The sequence below is a fragment of the Oncorhynchus nerka genome, linkage group LG6 (assembly GCF_034236695.1).
Source record: "Oncorhynchus nerka isolate Pitt River linkage group LG6, Oner_Uvic_2.0, whole genome shotgun sequence".
Lineage (NCBI taxonomy): Eukaryota > Metazoa > Chordata > Actinopteri > Salmoniformes > Salmonidae > Oncorhynchus > Oncorhynchus nerka.
Window position 1 is genome coordinate 62,760,973 of NC_088401.1, and position 13,085 is coordinate 62,774,057.

At 42.0% G+C, this 13,085-nt stretch overlaps 1 protein-coding gene across 15 annotated transcripts in view; it reads left to right on the forward strand.

Moving 5' to 3' along the window:
- Window positions 1–13,085, forward strand: part of LOC115130821 (rap guanine nucleotide exchange factor 2-like) — a 154,475-nt gene that overhangs the window by 53,997 nt on the left and 87,393 nt on the right. For 14 of the 15 annotated variants that reach the window (XM_029662302.2, XM_065019778.1, XM_065019766.1 and 11 more), the window contains exon 4: window positions 9,285–9,368. In XM_029662302.2, the coding sequence (XP_029518162.1) occupies window positions 9,285–9,368 (84 nt within the window). Of the gene's footprint in view, window positions 1–9,284; window positions 9,369–11,943; window positions 12,115–13,085 lie in introns of those variants that run through there. The other variant, XM_065019777.1, reaches the window with a different exon arrangement.

Below are 13,085 nucleotides of genomic sequence, written 5' to 3' on the forward strand. Positions count from 1 at the left end.
TTGTTTCTCCCAAAATGCTCATGACCCAGTTCAGTCAAGCTGTCGTGGCGCATAAGACTCTCCTGTCTCCTACTACTTTGTGTTCTGTGCTCCTCTCCTCCTTAGCGATGTGCAAGGGAGCGAGCGCCTCTGCGTGCCAGCGATTAATAATTGAACATTTTCATTTGGACTGCGAGGGAGGAGATGAGGACGATATAGGGGGAACAAGTGCATCAGGGGAAAGGAGGGAAAACGGTGAAGGAGAGAGATGGGGAGAGGGAAGGAAGCAGGATTCACACTGCATCAGTAGGGTGTGCTATACTCAGCCGTATTAGCTCCAGAGTGAAGGTGTGGAGAGAAGGAAGAGGGGGGTGGGGGGCATTGCTTTGTACTTTGTGATGAGAAACTCACTCAGTATAATCTCTCATTCTGTCTTTATAAGTGTGTGTGTGTTTATGAACATACTTGTGCATGTTCACTTGTATGTTTGGCCATGCATTCATCCCCATCCGTCCCACCTCTAGATGTGAGTGGGACACAAACCTTTGGCGTGCCATATTTGCCATCGAATGGATTTCCTCCAGACTACCTTTCAGAGCTCTCCGCTGGTGGGACTCGAACACACTGACCAATAATTACACACAAGATTTAAAGGGAACCCAATGACAAGACAAGCAATTTAATAGCACCTGCAGCATGTACAGGGTGTGCGGCCACGGCAATCTGCTCGGTAGTTAGTGAAAGACAATTATGATGATGAAGCAGTTTATTCCTTGTTATAGCGTCATTTGGTAGAGACTAGATGAGTAAACCCACAACAAAGTGAAACGTGGCCATGGAACTTATCGAGAGGTATTTTTTTTTTCATTTGTTCACTCTGTTGTCACAGAGAATTTCCCTGCGCTACAGAATTGACATCAATTCACTTCAGTGGTCTTTCTCTTTCGCTCGCTCAAATTCTACAGCACCTGACATAAATGTCCTACTACTGTAGGTCCTATCAAAACTGATTTTCCCGTTAGAATGTATTTATTTTTTAATAATCAAATCCTCCTGCTGCAGTATTTTACTCCTGCGACAAAAGTTCTCCCAGCTCCACAGACTACCTCTGGAGCGCTGTCAGTGACCATCGGGTTTCTCGGCCACCTCCCTGACCAAGACCCTTCTCCCCTGATTGCTCAGTTTGGACCGCTCTAGAAAGAGTCTTGGTGGTTCCAAACTTCTTCCATTTAAGAGTGATGGAGGCCACTGTCTTCTTGTGGACATTCAATGCTTCATAAATGTTTTAGTACCCTTCCCCGGATCTGTGCCTCGACACAATCCTGTCTTGGAGCTCTATGGACAATTCCTTCAACCTCATGGCTTTGTTTTTGTTCTGACATTCACTATCAACTGTGGAACCTTATATAGACAGGTGTGTGCCTTTCCAAATCATGTCCAATCAATTGAATTTACCACAGGTGGACTCAAATCAAGTTGTAGAAACATCTCAAGGATGATCAATGGAAACAGGATGCACATGAGCTCAATTTAGCAAAGGGTCTGAATACTGATGTAAATAAGCTATCTGTTTTTTAAACTTGTTTTCGCTTTGCCATTATGGGGTATGGTGTGTCATGATTTTTATTTATTTTTTAAACAAGATTGTAACGTAACAAAATGTGGAAATAGTTGAGTCTGAATTCACTTCATTGCAGGGTTTTTCTTTATTTTCAGTATTTTCTACATTGTAGAATAATAGTGAATACATCAAAACTATCAAGTAACATATGGACTTATGTAGTAACCAAAAAACTGTTACACAAATCAAATTATATTTGAGATTTTTAAAAGTAGTCACCCCTTTGCCTTGACGGCTTTGTACAGTTTTGGCATTCTCTCAACCAGCTTCATGAAGTAGTCACCTGGAATGCATTTCAATTAACAGGTGTGCCTTGTTAAGTTAATTTGGAATTTCTTTCCTTAATGCATTTGATCCAATCAGTTCTGACAAGATAGGGGTGATATACAGAAAACAGCCCTGTTTGGTAAAATACCAAGTCCCTATTATGGCAAGAACAGCTCAAATAAGCAAAGAGAAACAACAGTCCATCATTACTTTAAGACATGAAAATCAGTCCGTTGGGAAAATTTCAAGAACTTTGAAAGTTACTTCGAGTCCAATCGCAAAAACCATCAAGCGCTATGATAAAACTGTCTTTCATGAGGACCGCCACGGCAAAGGAAGACCCAGAGTTGCCTCTGCTGCAGAGGATAAGTTCATTCGAGTTACCAGCCTCAGAAATTGCAGCCCAAATAAATGCTTCAGAGTTCAATTAACAGACACATTGCAACCTCAGCCTTTCAGAGGAGACTGCATCAATCAGGCCTTCATTGTCCAATTGCTGCAAAGAAACCACTACCAAAGGACACCATTAATAAAAAGAGACCAGCTTGGGCCAAGAAACATGAGCAATGGACACATTTGTCCTTTCGGTCTGATGAGTCCAAATTGGATATTTTTGGTTCCAACCGCTGTGTCGTGAGACGTAGAGTAGGTGAACGGATGATCTCCATGTGTCGTAATCACTGTGAAGCATGGAGGTGATGGTGTGGGGGTGCTTTGCTGCGAACACTGTCTGTGATTGATTTAGAATTGAAGGCACGCTTAGCCAGCATGGCTACCACAGCGTTCTGCAGCCATACGCCAGTCCCACTAAGCCCAAACCAGATGGGATGTCATTTGTTTTTCAACAGGACAATGACCCAACACACCTCCAGGCTGTGTAAGGGCTATTTGACTAAGAAGGAGAGTGCTGCATTTGATGACCTGGCCTCCACAATCACCCAACCTCAACCCAATTGAGTTGGTTTGGGATGAGTTGGACCGCAGTGAAGTAAAAGCAGCCACCAAGTGCTCAGCATATGTGGGAACTCCTTCAGGACTGTTGGGAAAGCATTCCAGGTGAAGCTGGTTGAGATAATACCAAGTGTGTTCAAAGGGTGGCTAATTTGAAGAATCAAAAATAAAATGTATTTTGATTTGTGTAAAACTTTAATTTGTTTACTATTTCATTGTTTTGATGTCTTAGCTATTATTCTACAATGTAAAAATTAAAAATACCCTGGAATGAGTAGGTGTCAACTTTTGACTGTTATGCTGTGTGTGTGTGTGTGTGTCTGTGTGTGTGTGTGTACATACAGTATATACATACAGTGTGTGTACATACTACACACTACCGTTCAATAGTTTGGTGTCGTTTAGACATTTTACTTGTTTTTGAAAGAAAAGCATAAAATATTTGGTCCAAATTGATCATAAATAGTGTTGACATTGTTATTGTTGTAAGTGACTTGTAGCTGGAAACGGCTGATTTTTAATGGAATATCAACGTAGGCGTACAGAGGCCCATTTTATCATAAACCATCACTCGTGTTCCAATGGGACCTTGTGTTGGCTAATCCAAGTTGATCATTTTAAGAAGCTAATTGAGCTTTAGAAACCCCTTTTGCAATTTGTTAGCACAGCTGAAAACGGTTTAAAGAAGCAATAAAACAGGCCTTCTTTAGACTAATTGAGTATCTGGAGCATCAGCATTTGGTTTCGATTACACGCTCAAAATGTCCAGAAACCAAGTACTTTATTCTGAAACTCGTCAGTCTTTTCTTGTTCTGAGAAATTAAGGATATTCCATTCGAGAAATTGCCAAGAAACTGATTATCTCGTACAACACTATGTACAGTCATGGCCAAAAAATTTGAGAATTACACAAATATATAATTTTCACAAAGTTTGCTGCTTCTGTGTCAATGGAATACTGAAGTATAATTACAAGCATTTCATAAGTGTCAAAGGCTTTTATTGACAATTACATGAAAGAGTCCATATTTGCAGTGTTGACCCTTTTCCAAGACCTCTGCAATCCGCCCTGGCATGATGTCAATTAACTTCTGGGCCACATCCTCACTGATGGCAGCCCATTCTTGCACAATCAATGCTTGTAGTTTGTAAGTATTTGTGAGTTTTTGTTTGTCCGCCCGCCTCTTGAAGATTGACCACAAGTTTTCAATGGGATTAAGGTCTGGGGAGTTTCCTGGCCATGGACCCAAAATATTGATGTTTTGTTCCCTGAGCCACTTAGTTATCACTTTTGCTTTATGGCAAGGTGCTCCATCATGCTGGAAAAGGAATTGTTCGTCACGAAACTGTTCCTGGATGGTTGGGAGAAGTTGCTCTCGGAGGATGTGTTGGTACCATTCTTTATTCATGGCTGTGTTCTTAGGCACAATTGTGAGTGAGCCCACTCCCTTGGCTGAGAAGCAACCCCACACATGAATGGTCTCAGGATGCTTTACTGTTGGCATGACACAAGACTGATGGTAGTGCTCACCTTGTCTTCTCCGGACAAGCTTTTTTCCGGATGCCCCAAACAATCGGAAAGGGGATTCATCAGAGAAAATGACTCTACCCCAGTCCTCAACAGTCCAATATCTGTACCATTTGCAGAATATCAGTCTGTCCCTGATGTTTTTACTGGAGAGAAGTGGCTTCTTTGCTGCCCTTCTTGACACCAAGCCATCCTCCAAAAGTCTTCTCCTCACTGTGCTTGCAGATGCACTCACACCTGCCTTCTTCCATTCCTGAGCAAGCTCTGTACTGGTGGTGCCCTGATCCCACAGCTGAATCAACTTTAGGAGACGGTCCTGGCTCTTGTTGGACTTTCTTGAGCGCCGTGAAGCCGTCTTCACAACAATTGAACCACTCTCCTTGAAGTTCTTGATGATCCGATAAATGGTTGATTTAGGTGCAATCTTACTGGCAGCAATATCCTTGCATGTGAAGCCCTTTTTGTGCAAAGCAATGATGACTACACGTGTTTCCTTGCAGGTAACCATGGTTGACAGAAGAACAATGATTCCAAGCACCACCCTCCTTTTGAAGCTTCCAGTCGGTTATTCGAACTCAATCAGCATGACAGAGTGATCTACAGCCTTGTCCTCGTCAACACTCACACCTGTTAACGAGAGAATCACTGACATGTCAGCTGGTCCTTTTGTGGCAGGGCTGAAATGCAGTGGAAATGTTTTTGGGGGGATTCAGTTCATTTCTATGGCAAAGAGGAACTTTGCAATTCATCTGATCACTCTTCATAGCATTCTGGAGTATATTCAAATTGCCATCATACAAACAGGCAGCAGACTGTGAAAATTAATATTTGTGTCATTCTCAAAACTTTTGGCCATGACTATACTACTCCCTTCACAGAACAGCGCAAACGGACACTAACCAGAATAGAAATGGGAGTGGGAGGCCCCGGTGCACAACTGAGCAAGTGGACAAGAACATTAGTGTCCAGAAGGCCAGCATCCCGGAGTCGCCTCTTCACTGTTGATGTTGAGACTGCAGTTTTGTGGGGAACTATTTAACAAAGCTGCCAGTTGAGGACTTGTGAGGTGTCTGTTTCTCAATCTAGACACTCAATCTAGACACTAATGTACTCAGTTGTGCACTTAGGCCTCCCACTCTTTCTATTCTGGTTAGAGCCAGTTTGCTCTGTTCTGTGAAGAGAGTAGTATACAGTGTTGTATGAGATCTTCAGTTTCTTGGCAATATCTCGTATGGAATAGACTCCATTTCCCAGAACAAGAATAGACTGACGAGTTTCAGAGGAAAGTCTTTGTTTCTGGCCATTTTGAGCCTGTAATCGAACCCACAAATTCTGATACTCAACTAGTCTAATGAAGGCCGGTTTTATTGCTTCTTTAATTTGCACAACAGTTTTCAGCTGTTTTAACAATTGCAAATGGGTTTTCTAATGATCCATTAGCCTTTTAAAATGATACACTTGGATTAGCTAACACAACGTGCCATTGGAACACAGGAGTGGTGGTTGCTGATAATGGGCCTCTGTACGCCTATGTAGATATTCCAAAAATATCTACATTTCCAGCTGCAATAGTCATTTACAACATTAACAAAGTCTACACTGTATTTCTGATCAATTTGAACTTATTTAAAAACCTCTGACTCCCCATCCCGCATGAGGGAGTGTAATCATCGACTGACATTAGCATAACACAACGGACATAAATATTCCTAGAAAATATTCCTATTCATGAAAATCACAAGTGAAATATATTGAGACACAGCTTAGCCTTTTGTTAATCACCCTGTAATCTCAGATTTTCAAAATATGCTTTAAAGCCAAAGCTAGACAAACATTTGTAAGTTTATCGATAGCCTAGCATAGCATTTTGTCCAGCTAGCAGCAGGTAACTTGGTCACGGAAATCAGAAAAGCAATCAAATTAAATTGTTTACCTTTGATGAGCTTTGGATGTTTTCACTCACGAGACTCCCAGTTAGATAGCCAATGTTCCTTTTTTCCCAAAATATAATTTTTGTAGGCGAAATAGCTCCGTTGGTTCTTCACGTTTGGCTGAGAAATCACCCGGAAATTGCAGTCACGAAAACGCCGAAAAATATTCCAAATTAGCTCCATAATATCGACAGAAACATGGCAAACGTTGTTGATAATCAATCCTCAAGGTGTTTTTCAAATATCTATTCGATAATATATCAACCGGGACTCGTGGCTTCTTAGTAGGATAGAGAGAAACAATGGCCACATTTGTCCTTTACGCACCAAACACTCTGAGAGATTTCAGCTGACCACTGACGCAATGTTGACGTTCAGGCTCATTTTTCAAAATAAAAGCCGGAAACTATGAATTGTGACACTAGACAAATTAGGGAAGCCATAGAAAAAGGAATCTGGTTGATATCTCTTTCACTGCTCAATAGGGACGCATAGGAACGCAGAGCCTTCTAAATAAGAGTCCCTTCCTGTTTGGATTTTTCTCAGGCTTTCGCCTGCAACATCAGTTCTGTTATGCTCACAGACAATATTTTTACAGTTTTGGAAACTTTAGAGTGTTTTCTATCCTAAGCTGTCAATTATATGCATATTTTAGCATCTTGTCATGACAAAATACCCCGTTTACTACGGGAACGTTATTTTTCCAAAAATGAAAATACTGCCCCCCTAGTCACAAAAGGTTAATGGACACAAATGTGCTTTTCTTTCAAAAACAAGAACATTTCTAAGTGACAACATACTTTTTAACGTGTGTGTAAACTCAGCAAAAAATGAAACGTTCTATCACTGTCAACTGCTTTTATTTTCAACAAACTCAACATGTAAATATTTGTATGAACATAAGATTGAACAACTGAGACAAACTGAACAAGTTCCACAGACATGTGACTAACAAATTGAATAATGTGTCCCTGAACAAAGGGGGATGGGTCAAAATCAAAAGTAAGTCACTCTGGTGTGGCCACCAGCTGCATTAAGTACTGCTGTGCATCTCCTCCTCATGGACTGCACCAGATTTGCCAGTTCTTGCTATGAGATGTTACCCCACTCTTCCACCAAGGCACCTGCAATTTCTCGGGCATTTCTGGGGAGAAATGGCCCTAGCCCTCACTCTCTGATCCAACAGGTCCCAGACGTGCTCCATGGGATTGAGATCCGGGCTCTTCGCTGGCCATGGCAGAACACTGACATTCCTGTCTTGCAGGAAAGCACTCACAGAACAAGCGATATGGCTGGTGGCATTGTCATGCTGGATGGTCATGTCAGGATGAGCCTGCAGGAAGGGTACCACATGAGGGAGGAGGATTTTTTCCTTGTAATGCACAGCGTTGAAATTGCCTGCAATGACAACAAGCTCAGTCCGATGATGCTGTGACACACCGCCACAGATCATGATGAACCCTCCACCTCCAAATCGATCCTGCTCCAGAGTACAGGCTTCGGCATAACGCTCATTCCTTCGACGATAAACGCAAATCCGACCATCACACCCAGTGAGACAAAACCACATCCGTGAAGAGCACTTTTTGCCAGTCCTGTCTGGTCCAGCGACTGTGGGTTTGTGCCCATAGGCAACATTGTTTCTGGTGATGTCTGGTGAGGACTTGCCTTACAAAAGGCCTTACGAGCCCTCAGTCCAGACTCTCTCAGCCTATTGCGGACAGTCTGAGCACTGATGGAAGGACTCTGCGTTCCTGGTGTAACTCAGGCGGCAGTTGCCATCCTGTACCTGTCCCGCAGGTGTGATGTTCGGATGTATCGATTCTGTGCATGTCTCGTTACACGTGATCTGCCACTGCGAGGACAATCAGCTGTCCATCCTGTCTCCCTGTAGCGCTGTGTTAGGAGTCTCACAGTACGGACATTGCAATGTATAAAGTCCAGGTTATTTCCTTGAGACATTTCGGCTGGGGGGAGAATATACACGGCCGTAACAGTTACTTAAGAAAATGATCTCTGAAGGTAATGTAATCGGCATTAGATGGTGAGGTATTCCAGATCGGGAGACCAAAAGTTCCTGTACGTTACCATAATCACACCACAAGAAGTCAATCATGAAACGTACACCTCCAGTTTTCTTTTCCAATGAGAGTTATCGGGGAACCCCACTGGCTGAATGGTCAGAGACTAGTTCCTGAGAGAGCCATGATTCCATAAAACAGAATGTTAGTCGAAGGAAATATTAGCGAACAATATACTCGGAAGCGGTGGAGGTTATGCATACCTCCTGAGTCTGACTAGAATCCCACTCTTTATTCCTATTCTCCTGCGGCAGTGTTTTGGAGCAGCCCCCGGGATGAATGGAACTGCCTCGGGGTGTTCAAACAAAGGATCCAATTTTGGAAAATCACATTTCTGGTTGAAATGCTGTAGAGTGATTGCCGATCTTATAGCCACCAATTAATTTTGGCTGTTAATAATGCAAGAAACATTCTGAGCAAGCAATGTATGAAGTAACACGCACATAAAACATACTGCGAAGTTGACTCTGAGCTAGAAACAGAGTGACCATGTCTGTCGATGCCATCAGTAGAGACACCGTAATGTGTCGGTACTGGTATTTCCTCCTAGATCTGTACTATCAATGGGCTGTTTTCTGTTAGATGTATTTGAATAGAGAACCATGGCTTGCCAAGAAAACTATCAGAAAACCCTCTCAATGGACTATTGAATCCTCCCTCATTGTACTGTAGTCCTCTGCTGCTGCTTTCAGCTACTTTAAACAGCAAATCTGACATTATTGTCACTGGAATTGCCACCTAGGGAGTTTTCTATTCGGAAGTTGGAAAACTTTGTGTGTGTCATCCTCTCTTGTACTGCTCAGGGTTAGTGTGAGTTTGTCTGTGACGTGTATTACGCTGTCTGTGTTTTGACTTGGGTGTGTGTGCAGGTACGAATTTGAAATTGCGATTCACCAGTTCAATTCTCTCTGTTTTCTCTTTCACAGCCCGGATGACATCGGAAGCTGCTGGTATATCCTACTGTCCGGGTCTGTCTTCATCAAGGAGTCCATGTTCCTGCCAAGAAGCAGGTACGAACAACAGCAAGTTGGGACTGGATTTGATCAAATTGTCGACCATTTTGTAATCACGTTTTTGACCCAAGGGGGTCTTATATCAGAGTAGGACTATATGTGTATTGGACTACAGACACTACAGGTGCAGACAAGTGAATAAAACTGATTAATGTCACCGACTGAAATGTTAGGCTCACTGACTGACTGAATTATTTGTCTCCCTGTCTAAAATGTTAGTCTCAATAAACGCAGTGATGAAAACCAGTCTTGCATATGGGATTCGCTTTCCCGACTGTGGGTGTCTTGAAACAATGCTCCTTTGTGTAAAAAATGTCAATACGAAGCACTGTGACTTAAGAAGCTTAGCTCTAATTATTCTGTCATATCTCAGGGTCAGTAACACTCATAGCTCATATGTATTTCTGGAGCATCGTTGCCACAGGCCCGCGTTCCACTCCACCTGAAAAATGACAATAATCGGACAGCCGCTACCCATGCTCAAAATGTACCTTTCCAAGGTGAAAGTGTGTCTTGCCTCAGCTCGCATTGATGTGCCATCCTGGATGAGCTGCACTACCTGAGCCACTTGTGTGGGTTGTAGACTCCGTCTCATGCTACCACTGGAGTGAAAGCACCGCCAGCATTCAAAAGTGACCAAAACATCAGCCAGGAATCATAGGAACTGAGAAGTGGTCTGTGGTTATCACCTGCAGAACCACTCCTTTATTGGGGGTGTCTTGCTAATTGCCTATAATTTCCACCTGTTGTCTATTCCATTTGCACAACAGCATGTGAAATTTATTGTCAATCAGTGTTGCTTCCTAAGTGGACAGTTTGATTTCACAAAAGTGTGATTGACTTGGAGTTACATTGTGTTGTTTAACCTCTAGCGACGAGCAATCCCATATCCGGGAGCGTAATCATAGCCTCAAGCGCTTTACCATAACGCAACTTTTCCTATTCATGAAAATCGCAAATGAAATGAAATAAATATATTCAAACACAAGCTTAGCCTTTTGTTAACAACACTGTCATCTCAGATTTTCAAAATATGCATTACAGCCAACGCTAGACAAGCATTTGTGTAAGTTTAGCATGGCATAATGCTATGCTAGGCTGTGCTGGCAGCAGGCAACATTTTCACAAAAATAAGAAAAGCAACCAAATTAAATAATTTACCTTTGAAGAACCTCAGATGCTTTCATTCAGGAGACTCCCAGTTAGATAGCAAATGTTCCTTTTTTCCAAAAATAATATTTTTGTAGGCGAAAAACGTCACGTTTGTTCATCCTGCTTGGCTGAGAAATCGACCGAAAATACCTAAACTATAACGGCGAACTTTTTTCTAAATTTGCTCCATATTATCGACAGAAACACGGCAAACGTTGTTTAGGATCCATCCTCAAGGTGTTTTTAACATATGTATTCGATAATATATCCGTGGAGGCAGTTTGTTTCTCATAAGAAACGATTGGAAAAATGTCTACCTCAGTATTTTACGCAATGTTTTCTCCGGGAGACACCATGCGTCCACTCGCCCTATATGGTCTCTTACAGCCATTCTCCAATGGAAATGCCCAAAAAGACGTCACAATGCTGCAGACACCTTGGGGAAAACGTGGAAAACGTAAGCTGACTCCTAGCTCCTTCACAGCCATATAAGGAGTCATTGGCATGAGGCGGTTTCAAAAAATGCGGCACTTCCTGATTGGATTTTTATCTGGGTTTCGCCTGTAACATCAGTTCTGTAGCATTCACAGACGATATCTTTGCAGTTTTGGAAACGTCAATGTTTTCTTTCCAAAGCTGTCAATTATATGCATAGTCGAGCATCTTTTCGTGACAAAATATCTTGTTTAAAACGGGAACGTTTTTCATCCAAAAATTAAAATAGCGCCCCCTATATCCAAGAAGTTAAGTGTTCCCTTTATTTTTTTGAGCAGTGTATATATATATATATATATATTAAGCCTTACAGCAGACTAAAAACAGTTGCATTAATTTGTGAATTGCGGTTTATTTATTGTTTAGGCTAATTATTCAAAGCTCACTTTGTTATTGAATTTTAAAACTAAAATGCTTGATTGCATTTCAACGCATGAATGTCTCATGTGCTCTGTGGTGGCATGAACGAATTAATGGTTAATTGATTGATACAGTAGCCTATATTGAAATATTGGCATAAGTACGTTACGGTATTAAAACTAAACAGGATGCGCTCTTAGGCCTACAGCTCGATGGTGGTTATACAAGGATACTATACAAAGCCTACTAATGATAACTACATTACTTATTATTATAATCATAATTGTAGTAACAATAAGGAGATCAAAAAAAGGGAGGGTATAGGAGTGAGAGCTGCGTGCATATTACTCCCCACTAGTCAAAATTGTAGCCTGTTGCATCAGAGTTCATGTATATGGTCTGCAGAGAAGGACTGGTGGAAGAAAGGGTCACCCACTCACTCACACCACCCCACCCCTGGCCTGTACGCTCCCAGGCCTGCAGGAAGTGAGCTGTGCACTGGAATGTTGGCCAGAGTACGCACAGCGTAGCTAGAGACAGGCACACACACACACACCCTCTCACACACTCACTCACTCAAACACCAGCAGGAGGGTGCAACTATGAGCAGAGTGAAATGCTGCGATTGATCAGAACTTTTCCGAACTGGATGTACTCGTCTAGGTGGTTGTAGACTGAGGAAGGACTTTGAGAGAGAGAGCGAGGATATACATACCAGATGACAGACCTCTGGCAGGTATGAGTTCATTGAGATTTTCTTAACTTCCAGGCACTAGGCGTGAGTCTGTGAGACATCTTTTCCCTAGGAGGACCAGCACACAGTAGCACAATGGTAGGTTGTAGCTGAAATTATGACTTTTCTCCAGAAAGGGAGCTGGTGGTTTCAATGATTAGAGTATATGAAAGATGTCAGGGATGCAAGGCATGTTTTTTTAAAATTATTATTTTGGTATTGTTAGCGAGGACACTGTGCCTCCAGATCAGCTCAGCAGAGAGATTTGTTTGGTTGAGGTTATACATCCGTTTGGCAACTGAACTAACACTACATTTAACTTTTGTGCTTTTGAATTTGTGGGGAAAGTTATGAAAGGAGTAGACACTAGGCATGATTTGATATTTTGAGATGCACTCCACTCGATGTGTACCCAAAATGGATGCACTCCACCCTATTTCAGCGTCATTGAAGCATCAAGTTATATTTCGGGAAGTAAAATGTATGAGTCATTAGTCACAAGTCACTTGTGAATTCTTTGCCTGGATGTCGGCTTCTATTTACAGTTCAGGAAAGCTACCATGTGCCCGAACGGCATGTTTTGTGTTTGTGTTGGATGAGCGAGAAGGCATCAGAAGCTCTGCACTCTTTCGATGCCCTCTAACCATCTTGACTGTCTGTTTAGCCTTTGGTCGGTTGGAGTTGTTTGGAGACCTTAAACTATTCGTTTTCCGGTCATGTTTTCATTGACTTTGATTATAGTGGTCGACAGACTAAGATTTTTCAACGCCGATACCGATTATTGGAGGACAAAAAAAAGCCGATACCGATTAATCGGACGATATTTTTATTTGTAATAATGACAATTACAACAATACTGAATGAACACTTATTTTAACTTAATATAATACATCAAAATCAATTTAGCCTCAAGGGTATCCTAGTGGTTAGAGTGTTGGACTAGTAACCGAAACGTTGCAAGTTCAAATCCCTGA